Raw genomic sequence first — 24,360 nt, forward strand, 5'->3', positions numbered from 1 at the left:
CTCTGTCACAGGATGACATGTTGCGTTTAAAAAAAAGAAGGGCTTTCTGTTCGATGGCAACAAAACTGATAAATAAAGAAAAAAACTAAATGATAAATTAAACTGGAAACTAAATTGGAACAAAATCAGTTGATCCTACATGGAAGAAAAGGTCCCTCCTCATCAGATTAACTCTGAAGATTTTGAGATCTGAGGCAAAACTCGAAGCAACTATTTTGATTAGAGAATATCTTAAAAGTGAAAAACAAAAGAAACCAATTGAGTTATCTTAAACACTCGGAGGAAAAAGCAGCTTCTTCCTGTAGGTGACTGTGGTTTTGCTGAGCAACTGAAAGGAAGTGAGCTACAGGTGGTGTTATTACTGCTCGCCCGACACCTTCTCTCTGCTTTAGCGAGAGTCTTGTGATCAGAAAGTGAAAGTATCCAAATCTCCAGGTTTTCGAAAGTTATATAATTCTTTTTTCTTTCAGTCTTGTCTGTTTTTCTCTCATTTTCAATCCAGGCCTTTGCCTGATCATTTTCAGAGAAATGTTTTCTTTTCTGTTTTGTTTAACATTAAAAAGTCAGATAACGTAATGTTTATTAATAATAATAATAATAAAATTGAGTTTCAGTTTCGACAGCAGTTAGTTGATGGCGTCTTCACAACATTAAATATGCAATATACATCTTCATATGGCCCTTACAAAGGGGCTCATTCCATATATTTTTGCATTAGATGGTGCATTTCCATTCATGACTGGATGCTTTGGTAAACATGGAGGTTTTACAGCTGCTTATAAACAGTTCCCATTAATTGTCTTTATCCTCCCTCTAACCACTACACACCAACTGAAGGGGTAGTCAAGCTGGTATTCAAGTCTCATGACAAACGCGTACCCCTCCCCCTTTCTTTTGTCACTGACACTGCACTTGTAAACAGGCTCTCTATAAGCAGGACAACAGAAGCTTAATGTTACAAAGTCAAACATCAGAATATGGCATCCAGCTGCTCGGGCTCCAAATAAAGTTCAGTTTCTTCTTCTTTCTGCTAAGCAACTTCTCAACCTTTGGACTAAAAAGTAAAGATTGTCTTTGTTTCCTTGTTTGAGACAAGGGACTTTTCTAAAACATGAGCTCATAACTGACTCTATAAATAGCGTCGTTAAAAGGATGCAGGGCTCATGTGAGTCAGAGCGGCCTGTCACTACCCGATCCATACCGAAAACCCGATCGGTACCCCGCATGCACGAAAGGTGTCTACTTCCGGTCGAAGCGTTTTATGATAGTTACGGGTCAGAGTATCTGTTAAGATGTTAAGAATAAATGCAAATACAGTAACAAAACGCCTAATTTTAAACATTACTATAATGATGTTTTATGTTACATAAAATTGATTCATGGATCACTTAACAAAAAGGCTATGAAAACTATTACTATTTGTAGTAATTACAAATTATTTGAATGTATGTAATTCTTTGTATTACACCCCCTGGCATATGTTAATTTTATTTTGGTTGTATACATGTTCTGTATACTGTTTCTTAATAAAGTTTAATAATTTAAAAAAAAAGATGTTAAGAATAACAAGTATCTCTTAAAATGTTCCCAATAATGAAACATTTCAATATAAAGTAGACAAAAACGAAAAATAAAAAGATAGTTACGGATCAGGACTCCCAATCCTTACTGCGCATGTGCAAAGTCGGACCATACAAATCGAATCTACCCGATCCGTACCGCGCATGTGCAGGGGTTTTCTTCTTCTCCTGTTCGTTTAATGGCAGTTTACTCCCCAGTGTACGAGGATTACGCCACCTGCTGACCGAGCGAATGAACCCCATTGTAAACTGAATTGGCGTCATTACAAACGTGTGTTAAATTTGATTTAGTGATAATCAAGTGTGTTTATGCTTGTCTGTGTGGAGAGGATTGTTGGAATAATGATGATATCTCTCTATCTATCACTGTCAATTGTCAGTAAAAACTTCATCTGGCTGAGGAATCTTCACATGATATTACAAAGTCTGTATTATTAACTCTGTAATTAGGCGTCATTCTTCTTATTTTACGGCGCTGTTGTTCAATCGGGGAACAACTCTGTTGAGGAGAAAAGCATGAATTTGTTTGTAAACGGTTTATCCATTGTTTAAATGTCCCGCTAGTCGAAAAGGAGGCAGAGCTGTCGAGAAATGCTAGGTGCTTTTTTTTTTTTTTTTAAACGCCCCCATCACGTGAACCCGGCATTAGTCTCTACTCTGTGGTCGCAGATGAAGTCTCTGGGAGTTGTGCTACTTTTAACCGTAATTCCTGGACAGACAGGTGAGTGAGAAAGAGCAAACTTTACACGAACTAAACAATAAATAAATAAAAGTCATCAGTAAACATGTTAAAAACGGTGACTTGTCGGAGTTTCTCGACGTTTAACCGAGGCTTACATGTTTTCTGAAACACGCACACACGCTGAAGACGGTGACCGTTTTAAGTTCTCATTAAACGTCTCCGTGTTGTGAGAAAGAGTTTATGAATAATAGGGTTGCCAACCGTCCCTTAAAAAACGGAATCGTCCCGTATTTAGAAACAAAAGTACACGTCCCGTATTGAGCTGAAAAGGGACGCACTTTGTCCCATAATACAGTGAGAATCAAAAGTAGTCTATAAGTTTTAATGTAATTAACGCTTTGTTTGAAAACATAATTCCCAGCCCCGCTCCTGCTTTGTGACCAATGAGCTGACAGCACACTTATGACAATTCGAGTATGACATTCAGATTACCGCTCATCTCAGATTACCGCTCATCTCATTGGTTGAGGAAAGGTCGCTTGCGGAGAAAATACCGGAAGACAACAGATGACCACAACAAAAAGCATGGCCAACGGGGAAAAAACGCCGACACTGCGGTGCAAGTCTCAGACGACAGTACACCTGAAGCTGGGCAAACACTGTGCGATTTTCAAACTGCACGATTGGCTCGCAGGGGTTATAAGTTCGTAGGTCACGATGCAGGTCTCACACTATACCGCCCGATGCTCTGATGCGACCCGAGTGCTCACACTGTGCCTCCATAAAATGAAGGTTATAACAGTAAATCTGTCACTCGCTCTCCCTCTCTGTCTTTCACTCACACAGACACACACCACCATCAACTTTGCTAAATTGCTAATGAAAAACATGATCAGGCGGCTGTGATTGAGCAGCAATGTAAATGCAACTATTTTCACGGTTGTTGTGCTCGTGATAATTTGGTGATGCCACGTCGAAAAGGCTCGGATGAGCTTTCCAAAGTTCTACAAGTTGTGCCTCCATCGCTTGTGTCCAGATCACACGCTGCACTGCACTGCTGCTCCGTCTTTTTCACCGACGTTTACGTGTTTGCGCGTGAGCGGCTGCGGTGACACCCTCACGAGCGGTTGATGATCGGGAGCTGGTCGTGAGATGTTAATCGCTTCTCGTTACCCCACCTATACTACACGATGCACGATGAACCCAAAATCGGGCCGATCACCAAATTGGTCGCACGACTCAAAAATCGGCTCAAAATGGGCCAAAAATCGCACAGTGTGAGCCCAGCATTAGACCAGCAATGTTTGTTCCTCTCAGAGAAAGAAAAAAAGGCCGCAAAAGTGCAGGGAAGAATGGGAAAAGGGAAACACCTGGCTGGAAAAGTGCACGATAACACCCATAAAGCGCACTGCACTGTGTGCCGGCGCACTTTTTCCATAGGCGTGCTTCTAATGGTGGGCACATGAAGAACATGAGGGGCGTGAAAGCTCGGGGAACCCTTAACCAATTTTTGTCCACCAGGCCACGGCAGAAGCAGATATGGTATGTAAACACTGGTTTGTTTGTTTTTAAACCCTCTGGTTAAGGTTAAAATGGGCATGTGCAGTGAATATCAGCGCTATGTGGCCAGAAGTGTGATAATATAATTTATTTTGTGTAATAAACAACTGCAATGATAGATGATTACAACAAATAGATGAGTAATACATAAAAGTAATACATAGATGAATAATGATGATGAGTTATGATGCGTAATCATGGGAACAAGTGGGTTTACAAACGGGAGCAAAAGCTGAAATAATGCCTCTACTGAAGCCAACTGCACTAAATGCACTAAATGTGCACTGTTACAAGAATATTTTTCTTTCTATTGTTTTCTATTAATTTATATAATTTTAAGTTAAGCAGGACAGAGTTCTTTTAAAGAAAGATTTACTTTTATTCTCAAAAGTTAAGCATGACAGGCTTCTGTTTAAGAAAGAGACCTGTTTTATTGTGTTAATGTTGTCATTTTGAGCTAAAAATAAATGGCTAAATGATTTTTGTTTCCCATGTGTTGATATCACAAAGAATACGCATCTACTTAAATCAAATTCAAGTCAAATGGTTAAAAAAAATAATTTCACACACAAAAAAAGAGCTAAAAAATTCACCACACTGGGAAGGGTGAAGACAGCTGGGTCGCCCGGCCCTGGCCACGAGGTGTCCCTTATTTATTTCTCAGGGAGTTGGCAACCCTAATGAATAACGATGAATGAATTGAATTTCTCCTATCGTAACAGAGCGGAAACACAACTTGCGTAATCAAATGTCACGCGCTAACTTCTTGCCCTAGCAACCAGTGTTTAATAAACACAAGTAGGGGAGACCGGGGATAGTCTAACATTTCTGACATTTCTGTCTGTAGCTTGGAGCTCTTTTAAGGTAGTGGATTCAAAATGCAATGCAAAGTATTTACATGTCTCTGCTATTAAATAGTACAGCTATTTTCTCTGCAACACAATTCCTCATTGCATGGTAACACAAAGAGCGAAAAGTTACAATTAACATCATTGTCTGGGTTAGTTGTAACATATCCTGTGGTGAAATGTAACACAATAAAATAAGGGTACTGACAAAATCTTAACATGTAATCTTTTTTTATTCAACACCTGAATGCACTTAGAACTATTTATGTAGCTGTGTGTGTAGCTTTTGAACATATCCCAACCCCCCAAAAAAGACAAATTATGGAATTAATGTATATATAATGTATACACACACACACACACGTACATACATGCATACATATGAAGTAGGAGTGAACCTGGGCTTGCTTTACACGTAATATTCAAAGTGCCAACTGGGGAACTGAATGCCACAGCCCCACAAAGTATCAACACCAACCATCATAAACAGTTCAGTTTCACAAATACGTATTTGATTTACAAGTACAAAATATTTATGACCACAATTTGAGCCCATAGAGCCCGGCTATATGCTGGGGCCCTTAAACAAACGTCCTGCCTCCTTAAGTCAAACTTTTAGAATTTCAGAAAGAAAATAACAGATTACCGCCCAAACAGGATTTACTACAGTAGGTGAAAAATCCGCTGGAAAGGCCCAAATGAAATGACAGGTTTCACGTCTCGTTCGCTCACACACCACTAGGCAGAGAACCCCAGCTATGCAGCCATTCACTGTTATGCAAATGAGCCGGAGTCAGGTTTCTCGATAAGCAGTCAGAGCAAAATTATGCAGCTAATCTCTGTCGTCAAAATCATAGCGACTGTACCTGACAGTGAATTATTATTTTAATGTTCTTCATTGTATTTGTTAGAAACATTTTTTATTATCAGTTTTCCTTTAATTGCGAGACTTTATTTTGAAACTTTGTGGAGAAGTAATGCTGAGCATGGACTGTTGTGTCTATAGTGGATGCACCGTGGGTTTTGCCGCATCTTGCCACCGCCTTCAAGCTTGAATCAAAATTCTAAAGAACCCATGTGAAAGTGTTGTGGCCAAGTTACATCTAATTTATTAACCTGCCTTTGAGATGAAGTGCAGCTTCAAAGAACGCTATGTCAGGCAATGAGGTGCGTTCAATGTGTCTCTGTTAATTTGAGGGTCCATTAAATGAATGTCTTATTTTATTTTTACTTTATTTTGCAAATTTATTCGAGAATAGGCTATTTAATTAAGATAAATATTATGTTGTTGGCTGTAAAGATCTGGGTAGATATTTTATTTTATTCTTTATTTCTATTTTTCAGTTTTATTTTTTTTAAATAACTTGGCCTACCCTTTTTAGTTTTGTTAATATGAGAAGTGTTATTGTTGGGCTTGAATATATTTGATATAGGCCTTCCAATGATGGCAAATGTCATGTTTTTAGTTGTTGGAATCTGATGAGCAATATTTTATTTACTTTTTTGCTGTTTTGTTTTTAACATGGTCAGGGGGGTTTGCATGTCTCAGTGACCCTAAAAGCTAGACCAGCAGAAGTTTAGCCTTCAGGTGGGACACCCAAGTTGGTCAGGTGTTAAGGTAGAGACCTGACAAAGTGCAATCCAATTACATGACAAAAACAGTTATCCACAGCACCCAACCCTCACCCCTTTCCCTCCTCCACTGTCACCATGTGCCCCCTTCACATTTCTGTCTGCCATTGAATACCTCTTTTTCATCATTGACCAATTGTGCAATTTTGCTGAATGTGATGTAGGCAGGCAGCGAGAGAGCCTGAAGGCAACAAATGAAATGACTGCAAACTGTACTGTGGAGTACCAGGACCTCATTAAGAAAAATATATATTACGCTTCATTCTGAGATTAAACTCAAAATACTTTTTTGAGAACAAAGTTCAATAATAAGTTAATAGAGTATTCGCTCCAAGTCAAACAACTGCTACAAAATGAACACACACATGAATTTCAGTGTGTGTGTGTTCTGGTGATTCTAATGCTAAATTCATGTAAACAACGTTGTCTGTTTACAGCCATTTAATGGTCAAATTATTTGATCCAAAAATCACAGATACATGCATTTATTTCCTTTATTGCAATAAACATAGATAAATAAATGTATTTCTTGTGTTCAATGAAGATATTTGTATTCTAAGACACAGCTCCGGTTGTGTTTGCATGTCCACAGGTTTTGATACTTGATCACACCAAATCGATAATGTCCAAAGAAACTGGATTTTTAGAGGCATACAAGTATTTTTTAAAGAAGGGCCTCACGCAATACTAACATTCTCCATGCTTCCTCTGGATTGTGTTTTCCTCCTTCCTTCAGGCCAAGATGAGGTCCAAGTGGAGGCTGGAGCTGATGCAACTCTTGACTGCCAGGGTCCCACTGAAGGGACTATCACAGTGATAGCGTGGAACAAGAGGGGCATGCAAACAGATGGTTATGTCTTCTTCTACCGGGAAGATCGTCCTTACAAAGCCTACCAGCATCCATTGTTCCAAGGTCGAGTGGAGCTGGGAGATCCACAAATGAAAGGTGGAAATATGTCCATCATTCTGCACAACACCACCGTTAATGACACTGGGACATATGAGTGCCACATCTCATATCAGAGTGGCTCAGGACGCGACAAGAGAGTGACCCCTGAGATCATCAGTGAAACCAGCCTGAAGGTTGTTCCTGCAGGTGAGTCTGAAACCTCTTTACCTGTTTGTCTCTGGTTAAAGAGGAATTGGTGGGTTAAGTCAGACCTAAGGGTCCAACCATCCATCTTTTTCCACTTCATGTATATCTGATAATACAGAGTACTGATGATAAGCCTCACTGTGAGCAGGAAGCTGGGAATCTTTCTTTGTGCCGGACATCAGCCTCAACTTAAACAATGTTTTAAAAAGAATAGAAAAGAAAATACATCCAATAATATTCCAGACTTTGTAGAAAGCAGCTGGTCTGAGTGATGTGATCAGAGTGCAGTAGATAATGTCTGACAGCAGTTTGAAGAGGAAATGGATTCTGTTCTGTTCTTCACTCATCACCTACCTGACAGCTGACACCTCACACCTGTTTCTCACCTGCAGGTCAGCCACACACAGAGGATGGAGGGAAGGAGGATGGATCTGTTGGGCTCATCGCTGGTCTGTCACTTTTTGCTTTGGTTCTGGTTGCTGCTGGTGGTTTTGTGGTCTACACAAAACGTAATACTCCTCATATTCAGGATTCATACCAGCCTCCTGTTGGACTGCAGCAAGTTTGAAATTCTGTTATTCCAAGCTTGATATTTTCACTCGGCATGGCTCAAGACATTATCTGACGATGTACAGAAATAAATGTTACTTCATATCGTTACCATAAAAACATTTCTAGAATTTGAGAAGCTGACCAACTGGTGGCTGAAACAAGCACAAAACCAGAGTATAATTACAGCAGCATCCACTGCCATGGGCTCTAAAAATGTGGGAGCTTTGAGTTGCTGATAAACAGGTTCCTGGTGAAGAACCAGACTACGAGCAAAAAACAGAAATTGTTTCCTGTTTGTTCCCATGCTGCGTAAAACATTTAAGTCTGATCCACAGATTTCGTGGTGCTGAATGTGGGATTTCTCTTTCCTAAACTCAGAGCGTTACAAGCTGTTTGACACGACTGGTGTGTTCATTGATCAAAGGATGTGAACTCTTATACATGAACACGTTACCTCAAACAGTCCAAACAGTCTCACAGCACTTTATGAAACAGTCACAACTTCTAATTGTGCTTCATGCCCCTGAACACTAAATTAATATTTTCCCCTTTTAAAGAGTAAAAAGTCCACATCCTGATGGTGGAGGGGCTGAAACTGCTGGGTTGGGGTTGGATGGAGATGCCAGTTGGCATCAGAGTCTTTATTCTCACTAAAGAGTTTGACAAACAGATGTGTTACACTCACGAAATACACGATTATGAAGTCATGCTGGCTGTGATGAAGTGAACATTTGTGTCACTGAACACAAACACTGTGACTGTTTCATATTTCCTGTGAGACTGGGCTGACTGTGTTTACACCACAGCGTTGTTTAGTGCTAAAGGCAGGATTCATTTTCTGCTTTAAATCTGTGCCCCGACTATTATCTGTGAAGTGTTTTTATACAGTGAACAAAGCTTTGCATTTTCTAAGCTGATGATTTATTTTGTACATAATAACTGAATTTAATGTAACACTGGCATCAAATGACTCTTTCTGACTTTAGTTTACTATTTATTTTGTTTTATTTGTTTTACATTAGCACCAAGTAATGTTTGTTATTTTGCGTCAGTGTTGTGCTGCCAACTCCGAGTCCAAAGGGTCTGATGAAAATGCCAATTTTAAAATTTTTATTTGAGTAATTTGTTTGTCACCTCTCCTCCAAACTGGACCTCATTCAAGGAACTGCCAAAACAGTCCAGTTCAGTTTCATGGAGGAAGGTGCCAAGTGTAAGGAGGTGAAGTTTGTCTGATTTTCTTTTTTTAATTATGTGTTGATTTAATTTACAGAGCAGGTTCTCTTAAATATTATTTTCTCTGTTAACTTATTTCCATTGTCTTTGATTGATACACTGATCACCTCATCGGTGTGTCTTTTATCACATCTTCATCACTTCAACTGGTCATGGCAAATGGCCCCGCCCCTCCCTGAGCCTGGTTCTGCTGGAGGTTTCTTCCTGTTAAAAGGAGTTTTTCCTTCCCACTGCCACCAACTGCTTGCTTATAAGGGGTTGTTTGATTATTGGGGTTTTCTCTGTAATTTTTGTAAGATATTTACGTTAAAAATATTATAAAGCACCTTGAGGCAACGGCTGTTGTGATTTGATGCTATGTAAATAAAACTGAATTGAACTGAATTGCTGCTGTATGTGCGTTTTGTATTTAATTTATGATTATTGTTACTTCCTGCTTCACTGTGTAAACCCCACGGTTTCTGAACTCGACTGAAATGGAGCATAGCTCAGCTTCTTACATCTGTTAGATTTTGTTTTTGTTGTCCAACAAAACAAATATACACTAATCCACTGCTGTGAAAAAAAAAAGAATTTAAAAAAGAAGAACTGTGCAACAACAGGAATATATAAATAAATAAAAAAAGACTGCTTAACAGCTTTTGATCTGTGCCTTCACTGCTTGGCCATTAGGCAAGGCAAGTTTATTTGTACAGCACAATTCAACAAGGTGATTCAAAGTGCTTTACAGAAACATTAGAAACAAAAACAAATAAAAAGCATGATTTAAAATTGATTAAAACAAGCAAACTAACTAACTAACAAATTAACAAACAAACAAACAAAACAGTATATAAAATCAAAACATAAAATCAGTAGTTAAAATGTAAGTTTTGAAATTTAAGCTTAAGTGTGGATTTGGTGCTTTATTCAAATGCAGCTGAGAACAGGTGAGTCTTCAACCTGGATTTAAACAAACTGAGTGTTTATGTGTCTTCTCAGAGAAACCCAGCTGAATCTGCACCAAACAGCACACAGCCCACCCTCTGAGCTCACACAATGCCCAGAATATTAATTATTAGCTCAGATAAAATCTAATGTATGCCTATTATCACAGCTTTGGTGACTGTTCTATGATCACTTCTTGATCACAGCTAAACCTCCACCATCTCTCCTCACTTTAAGGTCTGTTTCTGTTTTGCTCACATGGCCAAGGTGTTCACAGATGTTCGGGAGATTCCCGCTGTTCATGCATAAAAGCACAGAAAAAACAATGCAAGGATTTAGTCAGCTCTCACGTGTGTTGGTGACACAAACATATTCCCCCAGCTGTAGACGCAGTGTCCACATCTATAATCATCCAACTATAGATTAATGTTACTGATCGCACATTAGAACAAACAAAGTGGTGCTCTGACACGAGAAACAAATCTGCTGATGTGATCAAAGAGGCTGTTTATCTGAAACACACTGTAGGTCTGTCTAAACACACTGTAGGTACAATAACACACTGTGTGTGTTATTGTACGGCTGTTTGTTTTTATGTGGCACCAAAATCTTTGGACACCCACCGAAAACTCAAAACTCTAAAAGAAAAAACTGCTGTGGGCCATGTGCGTTAACACACACTTGTCCTTATTGTGGGATGAATATGTATTTTCCCTGCCCACACAACCCCACAGTTCACCCACACCTACCCACTGTGGGCCCACACAGGCATGTTTGCCGGCATGTTTCCAATAAAGAAACAGGGAAATGAGATCATTGTGGAGAAGATGAAACCAAAGAATATGTTTTATTACCATGTCAGAAATATGAGGCTGAGAGAAGCTGACTGATTTCATGTTTCTATGCAGGACTCAGTTTGTATCAGTAACATTTGTAAATGTCAGTTTACCCTCGTGGATCATATATGCATTTGTAACTCTTAATACTGATCTCTCACTTTATATATGGACGGTGGTTCTAGTCCAGAGGAGGGACCAGACAAGTAACAAGAGGATTTAACGTCAAGTAAGCTTTCATAATCACTTCTGCAGAGCACAGATAAAGCATCGCTCACGCATACAAATCATTACACACATTTCTGAATTTCAGCATACTCTTGGGGCTCAACTCATACACTTTTGTAACTCGCCCAGCACATCGCAACCAGGTGCAGGTGGAAATTAACCGCAGATTAAGATATTTTCTCAGAAAGGTATAAAAATTCCCATAATCAGAGCTTCAATGCAAACCAACTCGGCATGCATACCGGATATTATAGCAGAACCTGTTAACATTCTGGAAATTCATAACTCAGAGGTGTTACTTTCAGATCTCCTTCATATTATAATGTCTTTCTCTGTGAAGCAGTTTGTGGTGTGAGTTTAACAAAGATCATGAGCTAGATGAGATAAAATGGTTAAAGTGGAGAGCATAGCAGTGTAACTCCATCTGTTCTCAGCTCTGGCGTTGTTATATTTGTCTGAAAGTTCTCAGTCATCCAGGTCATCATAGTCTACGGAGCTTGAAAAGAAGCGAGGTGAAACATCTTCAAGAAACTTCAAGAAGTCCAGACGTGTTGTTATATTGCAGCAGATAACAGCATACAACACCACTTCACATCACATAAAGAGACCACTATCAAGCAGATTGATACGCTGAAAAGTGTTCAGCTGAAGTCAGAGGAGAGAATTTATAAACTACTTTCAGCACGCAGATTGTCTCATATATCATGAAATTACTTCTAATCATGTTGTAAGTTTAAACTGTTTATTTTGTTCTTGTCCAAAGGGGGGATTACCACCTGCAGCTGTCAAAGGAGCCTAAGTCATGTGAGTACCATGTTTGCAGCTACTATGGCTAAAAATATGAGTGCAAGTCAAATCAGTATAAAGGACCACCACAGAGCACTGATTACAACAGGCCCCGTACCTCTGACTGATTTGTCTTTTTAGTGTGGGCACAAGTTTTCGTTATTATTTTAAAGGTTAAAAAAGTGTGTTTGTCTTTAAAGAAAAGATGAAACAGCTCAGCCTGGTCTCTTCCTGTAATCTTGCTGGTGTCACAGTTTGTGGTTTAAAGCTTGAAACTCTGACACACTTCACTCACTCTGTTGAAACCACATTCATGAGCTTCCTCTTAACTGAAACAAAACTTAAACCTTAAGCCCCAAGCGGGTTTCTGAGCTTCCTGCTCGCAAATGTAATGCCCAAATTTAATTGATTATTTCTCTGCAATTACAAGCTCTGTACTTACAATCTTGGTATCAAAATAAAGCTAACACTTGTGAGATTTCATCAGAGGTGTAAATATTGAAGCAGATATTACTGTGTCAAAGTTACTGAGACTTTTTTTTTTTTTAATTTTTAGCATATAACCCTTTTAAAAATATGCCTTAGTTCTCATTTCATTCCAGGAATTCAGTAACCAACATATAAACATCATCTGTGCAAAGATTTATGTTTCTAAAGTGAATCAGTGAAAAATTACAGCGCTGTCAATACATGAATATCCAGACGTTGTACAAAAATGTCCAATTTTGGCACACAATTGGACACCATGCCAGTTGATTTTTTTAGGTATTAAAGAGCCAAAATTAATACATTTTATTAACAGGCCTAAAAATGCTTTTTTTAAATATATTTTTGAAGAATTAACCACACATTTACATGGCAACGGCCCTTTTCTGCCGTGCGCATGGAGCGTTTAATTGGCCTCTGGCCCTTTAAACTCTGAGGGGCTGTAACTTTGGTTTCTTTTGGTCAATTTGCATGATTGACACCTCGTCGGGGCATCGTTTGAGCCAATAGATTCATAGTAACGATGCCACGTTCACGTCACTTCAACCAATCAGACGTTGCAATGCCAAAACCCACGAGGGCCCAAATTTACTGTATCCAGTCTATCCAGTCACGTGTCTGTAGGTGGGTCTAAAATGGAGTTTGTTGACGGAAAACGGCTCTGATGCAGCTAGGTAGGTGTGGTAACTGCTGATAATCACGTGGCTACCGGCTACCGGCGAAAATAACGGAGGAAATCGGGACGGGAAGCCAATTTCTGTCTTAGCGCATTTGCGCAGCTGTGTGTTTTTGTGGTCTTCTTTTGCGGCTCATTCAGTGAATTTTGGTCTGATCGAGGTGAAACTTGGTGTGTGGAGTCAGTGATAGCTCTGGAAGATAACCAGCATATCTTTAGCCGGTTACATGAAGTTTGAAGAATTTCTTGTTTGGTTTTGTTTGTTTAGCCGACTTCTGCGCTTTTACGTAACTGCTCATTTAATCATGGCTAGTTTTCGATGTGTTTGGTGGTTGTAGAAATGGTTTATATGACATTTTAGCTGAGATTCAGAGATTTCTGTGGATACCACACGTCTGGACTTATATTTCTCGTGGGGATTAAGTGGTTTTTAAAAGTAGTAAGATTTTAATCCTGTGTATGTAGGGAAACAATAAGGAAAAATTCTCATTCTCTGTGTCTGGTCAGGTTGATATTTTGATAGTTTTTCTTACTCTTTGTGTACTGTGGTGATAACGTTGAACATAATTTCTTGGTCTAGGTTCACATCCACACACTCACAAAGGCAGACATTGCAATTTTATTTTTACAAAACACTTGGTAACAAAGGAGTAAAACCTCTGTGTTTCTGTCCAGTTTATTCATGTTTACAGCAGAGTTTAGAGGAACACTGAGACATGTCTGTACAGAATGATGCTACAGGAAACTCTGATTTGTCTGTAGTCAGTAAAAACACTGCAAAGAGTTTTGTTTCAGACTGGTTTTTAGTGTTATAAAGATCACCAAAGCAACCATCACACCAAAAACTATCACACCAGCTATCAGTCCAAGACGTCCTCTACTGACTCCATCCTTCTTCTCTCCAACCTCTGTGTGTCCTCCAGCTTGATCTGCGGGTAAGAAACAGGTGTGGATGTCAGCTGATCACATCACTCAGACTAGGCTGGGTATTGTGATTCAATTGCTATTCACAAGACCCCCAATTTCATTCGATCCACGATTTGATTTGAATCGGGAAAGACAGTCAGAAATATTATAATTTTGATCATTTATTAGTACTGACACTTGTGAGACTTGATCAAACAAATAAACAAATAAAGAATCTTAAATCGCGAAGCATTAACCAGCAGAAATTAGCCTTTCTTGTCTGAGTTTTTCTTGTCGGAGTTTAAAAAGGTGGTATTCAGAATACAGTTACTTTGTTGAAATAAAGAGATTACACGGCAGTATTTTCCTGTTTTATATATTAGGCTATGCCTTCTCAATTTTTTGTTTCCATACGCATTAAGAGGTTCTGTGTCTCAATCTGGCGGCCCATGTCACCTCCAATTGCGGCCTGCATAATGACGTGAAGAAATTTTTTTTTTTTTAAATATTCAAAAAATTATTTAGTATGAAGGTAATAGGCAGAGTGCTACAGGCAGAGTGCTACAGGCATCGCCCTAAAGAATGTAGCCTGATGGGCAGTGTAGTCCGTGCTGCAGGGAGAATGGACTGCCATACCTATTATGTGCCTGTGAGTGCGAAGTAGGGACAAAAAAAGTGGAAAAGTATGAGTTGTCACCAACCAGAAACGGGAGCTGGAAGCATGTAAATATAATAATAACCACTGCAGCCAAGAAGAGAGCCTGACGAGCCCAGTTGTAAGTAAGCTATTAAGACTCGACTGTACACCGTGTTCGTGTTTTCCTCCAAAACAATAAGTCCCATTGCAGCAGCCTTTCAACGCCTCTCTCTGTCTCTGCTAGCAAAGTTGACCCAGACAACAAAGTAAAGCTAGTTTTCAGCTACGAGCCCGACGTATTAGCCAGAGGTCCCTTTACTACGGTTCGGAGCCGCGGACCTGTTTTATTTACGCACGGAATAGTTTTCTATACGAGATTGCTGCAAAAAGTGCAGCCTTACCTAATGTCCACCCTACTGTTACTCATTTTATATTAAGATTTAAAAATCTAGTCAGTATTGGCATGGTGAGTAACCTTCAGTTATAGTAATAAATCACACAGCAATAGTACTTGTAAACAGCATGATAATATATTAAGTAATCCAAAGTATTCAGAATAAGTTACTGTCATTGAGTAACGTAAAGGAATACGTTACAGAATACATTTTGGGGCATGTATTCTGTATTCTGTAATGGAATACATTTTAAAAGTAACCTTCCCAACACTGTTAATAACAAGTACGATTCAGCAGAAAAGTCTATTAATACATAGTGAGTGATAAATTGACTGGCAAGTAAAACCTCAATGCATCATGGGAATCCCCCGGCAGCCTACGTCTATTGCAGCATAACTAAGGGAGGATTCAGGGTCACCTGGTCCAGCCCTAACTATATGCTTTAGCAAAAAGGAAAGTTTGAAGCCTAATCTTTAAAGTAGAGATAGTGTCTGTCTCCCGAATCCAAACTGGAAGCTGGTTCCACAGAAGAGTGTTTTTCAACCTTTTTCGAGTCGCGACACATTTTATAGATTAAAAATATCCTGTGGCACACCACCAACCAAACTTGTTTCACAATGACATACTGTAGCCCAATACAGTACAGCCTAGAAGTAATAAATGCATGAACTAGTTTTTCAGCGTCACTCTGAGACAGGATATTTCTAATTTTAGAGATGTTGCGCAAATGGAAGAACGCAGTCGTACATATTTGTTTAATATGTGCGTTGAAGGACATATCCTGGTCAAAAATGACTCCAAGGTTCCTCACAGCGTTACTGGAGGCCAAGGTAATGCCATCCAGAGTAAGAATCTGGTTAGATACCATATTTCTAAGCTTTTCAGGGCCGAGTACAATGACCTCAGTTTTATCTGAGTTAAGAAGCAGAAAGTTAGTGGCCATCCAGGTCTTTATGTCTTTAAGACATTCCTGCAGTTTAACTAATCGGTGTGTGTTATCTGGCTTCATGGACAGATAGAGCACACATGATCACATACACACTCAACTCTACTCACTCACCTGGAGGATCAACACTCAGGCTGACGATGTTGATGAGCTTCAAACTCCGATTGTGGACGACATAACACTTGTATGTTCCACTATCAGCAGTCGTCACTTTCTCCAGAATCAGAGACACGTCTCCATCCTTCATCTGTCTGTCCTGTAGATCCACCCGGTCCTTAAAAGATGGATGCTGCTCATCTGGCACAAACACTTCATCTCGGTACAAAAGCACATATTCTGATTTCATGTCAGCTCTGGTCCACTTCACAACTATGTTGTTGTTGTCAGGAGCGCGACATGTCAGAGTGACGTTTTTCTGTCCAGACGAAGCTGTGATGATTTTATGGTCTGAAAGAGGCAAAAAAAGAAAAAAAAAACAGGAGAAGAGAGGTTAAAAATGTCACCATGCAATTATTAATTTCAACAGCACTGATCAACTGATCAGCAAGATTGTACTACAGATAGAGACCACAAGACTCTGCTGAATCAGAGGAAGTGCTTCCCACACTTGTTGCTGAATTTTATATACATGTCTATCTATCTATCTATCTATCTATCTAGTGTATAGGTTTGTTTAAAAAATTTAGTTTATATATATATATATATATATATATATATATATATATATATATATATATATATATATATATATATATATATATATATATATATATATATATATATATATATATATATATATAACTCTCGATTTTTTAAACAACCTATACACTAACAGGTAAGTATACACTAATATATAAGATATATTAGTGCTGTCAAACAATTACAGTTTTTTATCAGATTCATCACAAGGTTGCTGTGGATTAATTTTGATTAACAACGATTCAATATTCATTTATTCTATATTAATTGCATTTCATTTTGCATGATAAATAGACTCGAGAAAAAAGGGAAGATATACACACTTAACATGTTTATTGAAGATCTTGAACATTCATGTTTACAAAAAACTCTGTAAACATTTATCTCTCTCTCTGTCACTCTTGGGGAGGCAATTCAAGTCATTGAAAAGAGGAACGAAAGCTATGTAAAGTGTGTGTTGTCAACCATATTAATAGGTCTACAGTTTGTTGCAATCCACATTGTACAAGAAAATTCCTTCTTGCACAATACTTTATCTCGGTCGACTGCTCCGTCTTGTTATTTTTATCGTTTATCACCTTCTATTTTGAGTTGATTGGTTCAGCTGCCCGTCACTACCAGAGATTATTCCTTGCTGTGGACAGCATGTGCAAAAGTAACCCTACTTGAACAAACAAATATATATATATATATATATATATATATATATATATATATATATATATATATATATATATATACTATTTACATACATAATGTTGTCTATAAAACACACAGATGTAAATAATTGCTGTATGTGTGTTGATATCCATACAGTTATCCCCAGGTAACATTATAGCTGTTAAAGTGGAACACTGAATGTATCACATATGAAAACATGTGAATATTGTCACCTCTTACCTTCATGGCCATAAACCAGCAGCAGATGGGAAAACAATAGAGTCCAGAGCAGTTTAATGATAAACACATTATTCGTGGTCATCCTTTCTCTGCCTCAACAAAACATCAAATCCCTTTCTGAGCATGGCTGTTAACCAGAGATTATTCCTTGCTGTGGACAGCTCGAGTACCCACTGCCAGCTTATAAACGACACACGAGCACCGTATAAAAGGCCAATTGTGAGTGGTGAGAGTAAAGGATGCGAGAAAGGGTGGGTCTGACTTCAGAAATGAGTAATGTCTCGAGCCATGTGTGGCAAAATACGATCAAAGCTTCCTTGTTTACTTTTTAATCAGGTTTTGCTTCGCGTGTCTTAAAGGTAGCCCTGTGATCTAGAGCAGGGAAAGATAAAATATAAAAAGTGACACTGAATATAGTTTAAACTCAACATATCGCAAAATTAACCCTCCTCCATCATCCGTGGTGGGACACAGGTGGTGCACTTGTTCCATTTTACAGGTCTTCAGTATACTCCAAATATAACCACTTCTAAAAATGTAAAGGAGTGCTTGAATTGTGCGTATCCTGCAAAATTACCAGGGAAACCCCTACTGATAAAAAAGTCTTTTGGTTTGACTGGACTGGGAGGAGTTAGAGTAAGATTTTTTTACTCAAACTAGTTTCTGAAGTGAAGTGGAAATACGTGCGTGGCAGTCAATATGACCTATTACACAGCAGGGTAAGTTAAAAAAAAACAACCACATGTGTAAACTATGATGTAAATATGATTCATCAGAAATAAACAAGCCTTTAAAATAAAATCCAAGTTGGTAAAGTAGTGATTTTGTGCATAAAACAAAACATTAGCAGGTTTTTAAGTATCTAAGATGATCTTTTTGTAGTCCATCTTGAGGATTTTGTAGTTCGGCCACACATTTACAACATCCAGCATCACATTATTAAGCAACTCAGTCAGAGCAGTAAAAAAGACTCTTTACTTCCTCCATGATGTTTCTTTGTAAAGTCGGGGGAAATAACCCAGTGAGCTCAGAGGAGGAAGATTTGTGAACTAGATTTTCTTGATTTGTTTAATGCCATGAAATTACTCCTTATGATACTTTAAGAAGGTTCAGGAAAGAAATAATTCCTAAAGGTGAAGTTAATCAAATCAGTGGCAGATCTCTCTGAATAAAACCTCCTCTCATTTGAATTTCAAATCTGGATACATACTGTACTCGCTCCTCGGCGCTCTTAGTATTTGCTTATTAGTTCAGGATTCAACATAAGCTCAGAGCAAAAAGTCAACAAGATGTAAATGAAGGAAAAAAAAAGGAGAAGGAGAAGGTAAATCAACAAGTTTCATAGATCAGGGGTCAGATAGACTCCTTTTATAAGCAGGACAAACATTTATTTATGTGTTTCTAACAAGTTCTTTCATTATATTTAATAAACTCTCAGTGCTTTATCACAGGAGGAGTGTCTGAATAGTTCTCTTTACTTAGAATGAAAAGCTTGCCCTAATTTAGTCATCTTAAATAAGCTGATGTGTGAAGACAGTAAACTCGTCTTCACACATCAGCCCTTCATTAAAAACATCTTGTGACTGAAGGTTTTTTGTTGTTGTTTTGCTTAAGTCTGGATCAGCTTACAGAAGAGGAGGCAGTGTAACAAAGAGTATTAGGGCATGATATGAGGCAACATGATAAAAAAGTACACTCATCACCAAACTGTGCTTGTGTGCTAAAAAGAAATAATTTATTTGTTACTAAAACTCATTCTGAAGTAATTTTCAGTAACTCTTCGACACAAGGCATTTTGTAGAGGGTGTAGCAGCTGTGACAGTTTTTCTTGGTTTTGCCTTTATTCTCAAAACAGTATTTTGAGGTTAATCTCAAACTTTCAACTGAACAAAAAAAAAAAATTCTTATTGTGGCTCTTATTAACACTCCATTAGGAAAAACAGCTGAACTGAAGTGAAAAAAGCAGATATGATTCAACTTGAGTTTTTACGTGTCTCTTCTGATTGAAATCCTGTTGAGTCAGTGCAAACAAACACACAACAAACCCTCTTGGTTTTTTCTTCAGGCAACAGCAAGTGAAGAACACAGACACTATAGTAATAGTGAAAGTCTAATGTGTTTCGTTGAACTACACTTTCCTGTCCAATCAACAGAGAGTAGAGAACTTCTCAAGTTTAACATTTTTATTGCCATGCACAGATAAACAGTATAGCCACATTTACCTGTAATGAAATTCTTTTTCTCGTGCTCATCAGCTTTACATGAAAATATATATAAGTGTGCAGTTGTATTAAAGAAGAAAATAACCATAATAATAATAAAAATAAAAATAACTTACAAAACTGTGATGGACTGAGTTGAAAAAGTAGGAGTCACAGGAATTATTGGAAAAATAGAGTTGCCATTTATTTAACCCAAAAATTATACTTACAAAAGTAATAAATTTGAGATCATAAAAGAGGTCAAAGAAACAAAACTGAACTCCAAAACCAAATGACTGCCCTAACAAACATAAATGATCTAAACATGAACTGACACACAAGGGTATATATCAGGGGTCCCCAAACCCAGGCCTCGAAGGCTGGTGTCCTGCAGGTTTTAGATGTGTCCTTGATCCATCACAGCTGATTTAAATGGCTAAATTAACTCCTCAACATGTCTTGAAGTTCTCCAGAGGCCTGGTAATGAACTAATCATTTGATTCAGGTGTGTTGACCCAGGGTGAGATCTAAAACCTGCAGGACACCAGCCCTCGAGGCCTGGAGTTGGGGATCCCTGGTATATATAATGGCTCATCAGACCACTATAACACAGGAGGGATAACTAAACAAAACACAATTGTAAACAAACAATACAAACACTACAATCTGGTTTATTAATAAACTAAACATCAAAGAAGAAAATTAAAACTACTAAACTCCAAACTCAATATTTAATTAAATACAAATACTTTGTTTTTAATGAAAGAAAACACGCATTCTACATTTCAGCAGGAAATGGTGGTGCGGTCCAATTATCCCTCTTTGCATTTAATGGTTTCAAACCCTGGCCACCACCTTTTGTCTGGCAACTCGTTATATCATGGCAGATAAGTAGTAAAAGAAACAAAGATTAGTCAAAAACCAAAGTAATGAACTGGTATGAATACATAAGTAAACTAAATGTGCACGCTTACAAATAGAGCAAATGTATCCAAACCAATCAATAAACTTATTGGAAACTAAAGTGTGTTGTTGACAACACAATAACTTATTGTGTTCTAACAAAGGATTGAAAATACAAGCGTTACCAACTTTAGAGTGTGGCTACTATGGGTTTGGCCATCACAAAAACACAAAAGTATTAATATTAAGAGAATTTGAGATTGTTGAAATTGTTTGGTATTCACAGTTTCGTGTTTACAGTTGTGCAAAAACAAACTTGTGCAGTGAGAATTTAAAGTGGTTTAAAGTGACAGTGTGTAGAGTCCAGTAGTTGCAGTGAGTGTGTAATGGTGTGTATAGAATGTCAGCAGTTCAAAAGTCTGATGGCTTGTGGGTAAAAACTGTCTCTGTGTCTGGTAGTGCGGGCCTGAATGCTTCTGTATCGCCTTCCGGACGGCAGGAGTGTAAAAAGTCTGTGGCTGGGATCAAAGAGGATCTGCTGCGTCTTCCTCATGCAGCGCTGTCTGTAAAGATCCTGCATGGCTGGCAGTTCAGTCCTGGTGATGCGCTGTGCTGATCTCACCACCCTCTGCAAAGCTTTGCGATCCAGAGCATTACAGCTGCCGTAGCAGGTGGTGATGCAGCCAGTCAGAATACTTTCAATACTTTCTCTGTAGAAGTTTGTAAGTATTCTGGGGTTCATGCCGAATCTTCTCAGGCGCCGTAGGCAGAAGAGCTGCTGTCTTGCTGCTTTTGTGATCACACCAACATGGTGTGACCAGCTCAGATCCTCGCTGATGTTGATGCCCAGGAATCTGAAGCAGCTGAGTCTCTCCACCTCTGCTCCTTCAATGTGGATGGAGGTGTGGCCTCCTCTCTGCAGTCTCCTGTAATCCACGATGAGCTCTTTGGTTTTGCTGATGTTAAGCAGCAAGTTGATGTCGGGGCTCTCACCTCTGCACTGTATGCGGCCTCATCTCCATCAGAAATGCAGCCGATGATGGTGGCGTCATCTGCAAATTTCATGATGGCTTTCTCTTTTATGTAGTAAAAATTAGGTTGTTTCATTTTCACTGCAGTGTTGGGACACTCATATTAGTCGATCTGTCAGTGAACACTTTGAGTAATGTAACTGCTGACAGCAAAGGGCAATGATCTCAGAGTCCAAATGGTGGACTGTGGCTGTCTACCTTTGTGTTAGCAAAGTGTTTTTTTTTTTTTTTCAATATTTCATTTTGCCAATTTTTCAAAAAGTGTTACAAAAAGTGTATTTTGACAAAACTTGAGTTTTCTTTGGTTGTTAATTTTATTCGTCTTTTGAATGTGTACCACTGCCACCATCTTTGTTAAACTGGTCTGGTCTGAAATTATGAAAATAAAGATTATTCAGGTTTTTAAAAATATAACTCTCTGCTTCTTAATTCAGACAAAACTGAGGTAATTGTACTCAGTAGGGGTTCAACGATACACAAAATTCACGGTTCGGTTCGGTTCGATACTTTGGTGTCACGGTTCGATATTTTTTCGATACAAAAAAATGTTCATGCTTTTTTAATTTGTCATTTATTAAAATTATAAATATATATTTTAACTCAAAAGTACAGTTTTTAAATTTAATGTTGCTGAAACAACAAAGTAATAAAAAAATAAATCTATCTGATGGAGAAATCACTCATCTTTGGAAAAGAGAGTTTATTACAGAGAAATGTCTCTTTCCAAAATAAAAGCTATACTATACGCTTCTTCTGGGCTATATTCTCAGCAGCATATTAAACATATCAGGTCCCCATAAGGAGAATCATGTGCTAACGGCTGTCTAAATGACTCGGGTAAAGTTTGTATGCGTGCTTGTTGTTTTTGTCTGCTTCCACTTGTCTTTGCACTAGGATGATGTCGGCGTATGTGCAGTCATATTCGCTGTGTTCCCACTAGTGCTGTCAGCGTTAATCTGAAATGACGTTAACGCCACAACACAGCAAATCTCTGTTAACGAGTTACCGCGGATCGCCCCGTGCGTGGGACTGGACGGCGTCAACACGTTAACAAGCTAACTGCGCTATCGCACTAGTTCCCACCAATTGAGCATTGTGTGGCACATCCAACATACTGTTTTACTTTTGTCCATGATGCGCTTACCTTCAAGGTCATGCTTCCATGAAAACCAAGATAGTTCCAAATGCCAGAGCTGAATGAGGGTGGGGGAGGTTCAATTTCGAGCTTAGCTTCTGTCTTGCTAGCTTGCGCTGCGCTCAGTGGATCTGCACTTGACAGTGCAGCCTAGGCGGAGTAGTCGAACGCAGATTCACTGAGCGCTCAACACAGACAGCATCGTCAGAAGGAAAGTTAATAAAATAAATAAAAACGTTTGTATTGTTCGATACATATGTGTATAGGGTTGCCAACTCCCTGAGAAATAAATAAGGGACACCTCGTGGCCAGGGCTGGGCGACCCAGCTGTCTTCACCCTTCCCAGTGTGGTGAATTTTTTAGCTCTTTTTTTGTGTGTGAAATTATTTTTTTTAACCATTTGACTTGAATTTGATTTAAGTAGATGCGTATTCTTTGTGATATCAACACATGGGAAACAAAAATCATTTAGCCATTTATTTTTAGCTCAAAATGACAACATTAACACAATAAAACAGGTCTCTTTCTTAAACAGAAGCCTGTCATGCTTAACTTTTGAGAATAAAAGTAAATCTTTCTTTAAAAGAACTCTGTCCTGCTTAACTTAAAATTATATAAATTAATAGAAAACAATAGAAAGAAAAATATTCTTGTAACAGTGCACATTTAGTGCATTTAGTGCAGTTGGCTTCAGTAGAGGCATTATTTCAGCTTTTGCTCCCGTTTGTAAACCCACTTGTTCCCATGATTACGCATCATAACTCATCATCATTATTCATCTATGTATTACTTTTATGTATTACTCATCTATTTGTTGTAATCATCTATCCTTGCAGTTGTTTATTACACAAAATAAATTATATTATCACACTTCTGGCCACATAGCGCTGATATTCACTGCACATGCCCATTTTAACCTTAACCAGAGGGTTTAAAAACAAACAAACCAGTGTTTACAAACCATATCTGCTTCTGCCGTGGCCTGGTGGACAAAAATTGGTTAAGGGTTCCCCGAGCTTTCACGCCCCTCATGTTCTGCATGTGCCCACTATTAGAAGCACGCCTATGGAAAAAGTGCGCCGGCACACAGTGCAGTGCGCTTTATGGGTGTTATCGTGCACTTTTCCAGCCAGGTGTTTTCCTTTTCCCATTCTTCCCTGCACTTTTGCGGCCTTTTTTTCTTTCTCTGAGAGGAACAAACATTGCTGGTCTAATGCTGGGCTTACACTGTGCGATTTTTGGCCCATTTTGAGCCGATTTTTGAGTCGTGCGACCAATTTGGTGATCGGCCCGATTTTGGGTTCATCGTGCATCGTGTAGTATACGTGGGGTAACGAGAAGCGATTAACACCTCACGACCAGCTCCCGATCATCAATCGCTCGTGAGGGTGTCACCGCAGCCGCTCACGCGCAAACACGTAAACGTCGGTGAAAAAGACGGAGCAGCGCGGCTGTGCAGCGTGTGATCTGGACACAAGCGATGGA

The 24,360-nt window shown here is 38.7% G+C and overlaps 2 protein-coding genes across 2 annotated transcripts in view; one reads left to right on the top strand and one right to left on the bottom strand.

The window, feature by feature from the left end:
* Window positions 1-2,236: 2,236 nt before the first annotated feature.
* LOC148103553 (hepatitis A virus cellular receptor 2 homolog) lies at window positions 2,237-7,966 on the top strand. Its single transcript, XM_087838849.1, has 3 exons — window positions 2,237-2,301; window positions 7,039-7,398; window positions 7,791-7,966. Exons 1-3 carry the CDS (start codon window positions 2,250-2,252, stop codon window positions 7,964-7,966), a joined length of 588 nt encoding a protein of 195 aa, XP_087694975.1. The 5' UTR covers window positions 2,237-2,249.
* Window positions 7,967-16,112: 8,146 nt separating this feature from the next.
* The window catches only part of LOC118454892 (CXADR-like membrane protein), a 48,099-nt gene continuing 39,851 nt past the window's right edge, over window positions 16,113-24,360 (bottom strand). Inside the window, exon 3 of the mRNA XM_087838134.1 lies at window positions 16,113-16,453. Coding sequence (XP_087694260.1) covers window positions 16,113-16,453 — 341 coding nt within the window. The remainder of the gene's footprint in view (window positions 16,454-24,360) is intronic.

Source organism: Neolamprologus brichardi, chromosome 3, assembly GCF_056152115.1.
Source record: "Neolamprologus brichardi isolate AB-2024 chromosome 3, ASM5615211v1, whole genome shotgun sequence".
In the NCBI taxonomy this organism is placed as follows: Eukaryota; Metazoa; Chordata; class Actinopteri; order Cichliformes; family Cichlidae; genus Neolamprologus; species Neolamprologus brichardi.

What these genes read in the sequence shown, in the direction of transcription:
- LOC148103553 (XM_087838849.1), top strand. Translation starts at nt 2,250, where the DNA reads ATGAAGTCTCTGGGAGTTGTGCTACTTTTAACCGTAATTCCTGGACAG. An exon ending in CGTAATTCCTGGACAGACAG is followed by an intron (nt 2,302 to 7,038) that starts GTGAGTGAGAAA and finishes TCCTTCCTTCAG; the next exon opens with GCCAAGATGAGGTCCAAGTG. An exon ending in CCTGAAGGTTGTTCCTGCAG is followed by an intron (nt 7,399 to 7,790) that starts GTGAGTCTGAAA and finishes TCTCACCTGCAG; the next exon opens with GTCAGCCACACACAGAGGAT.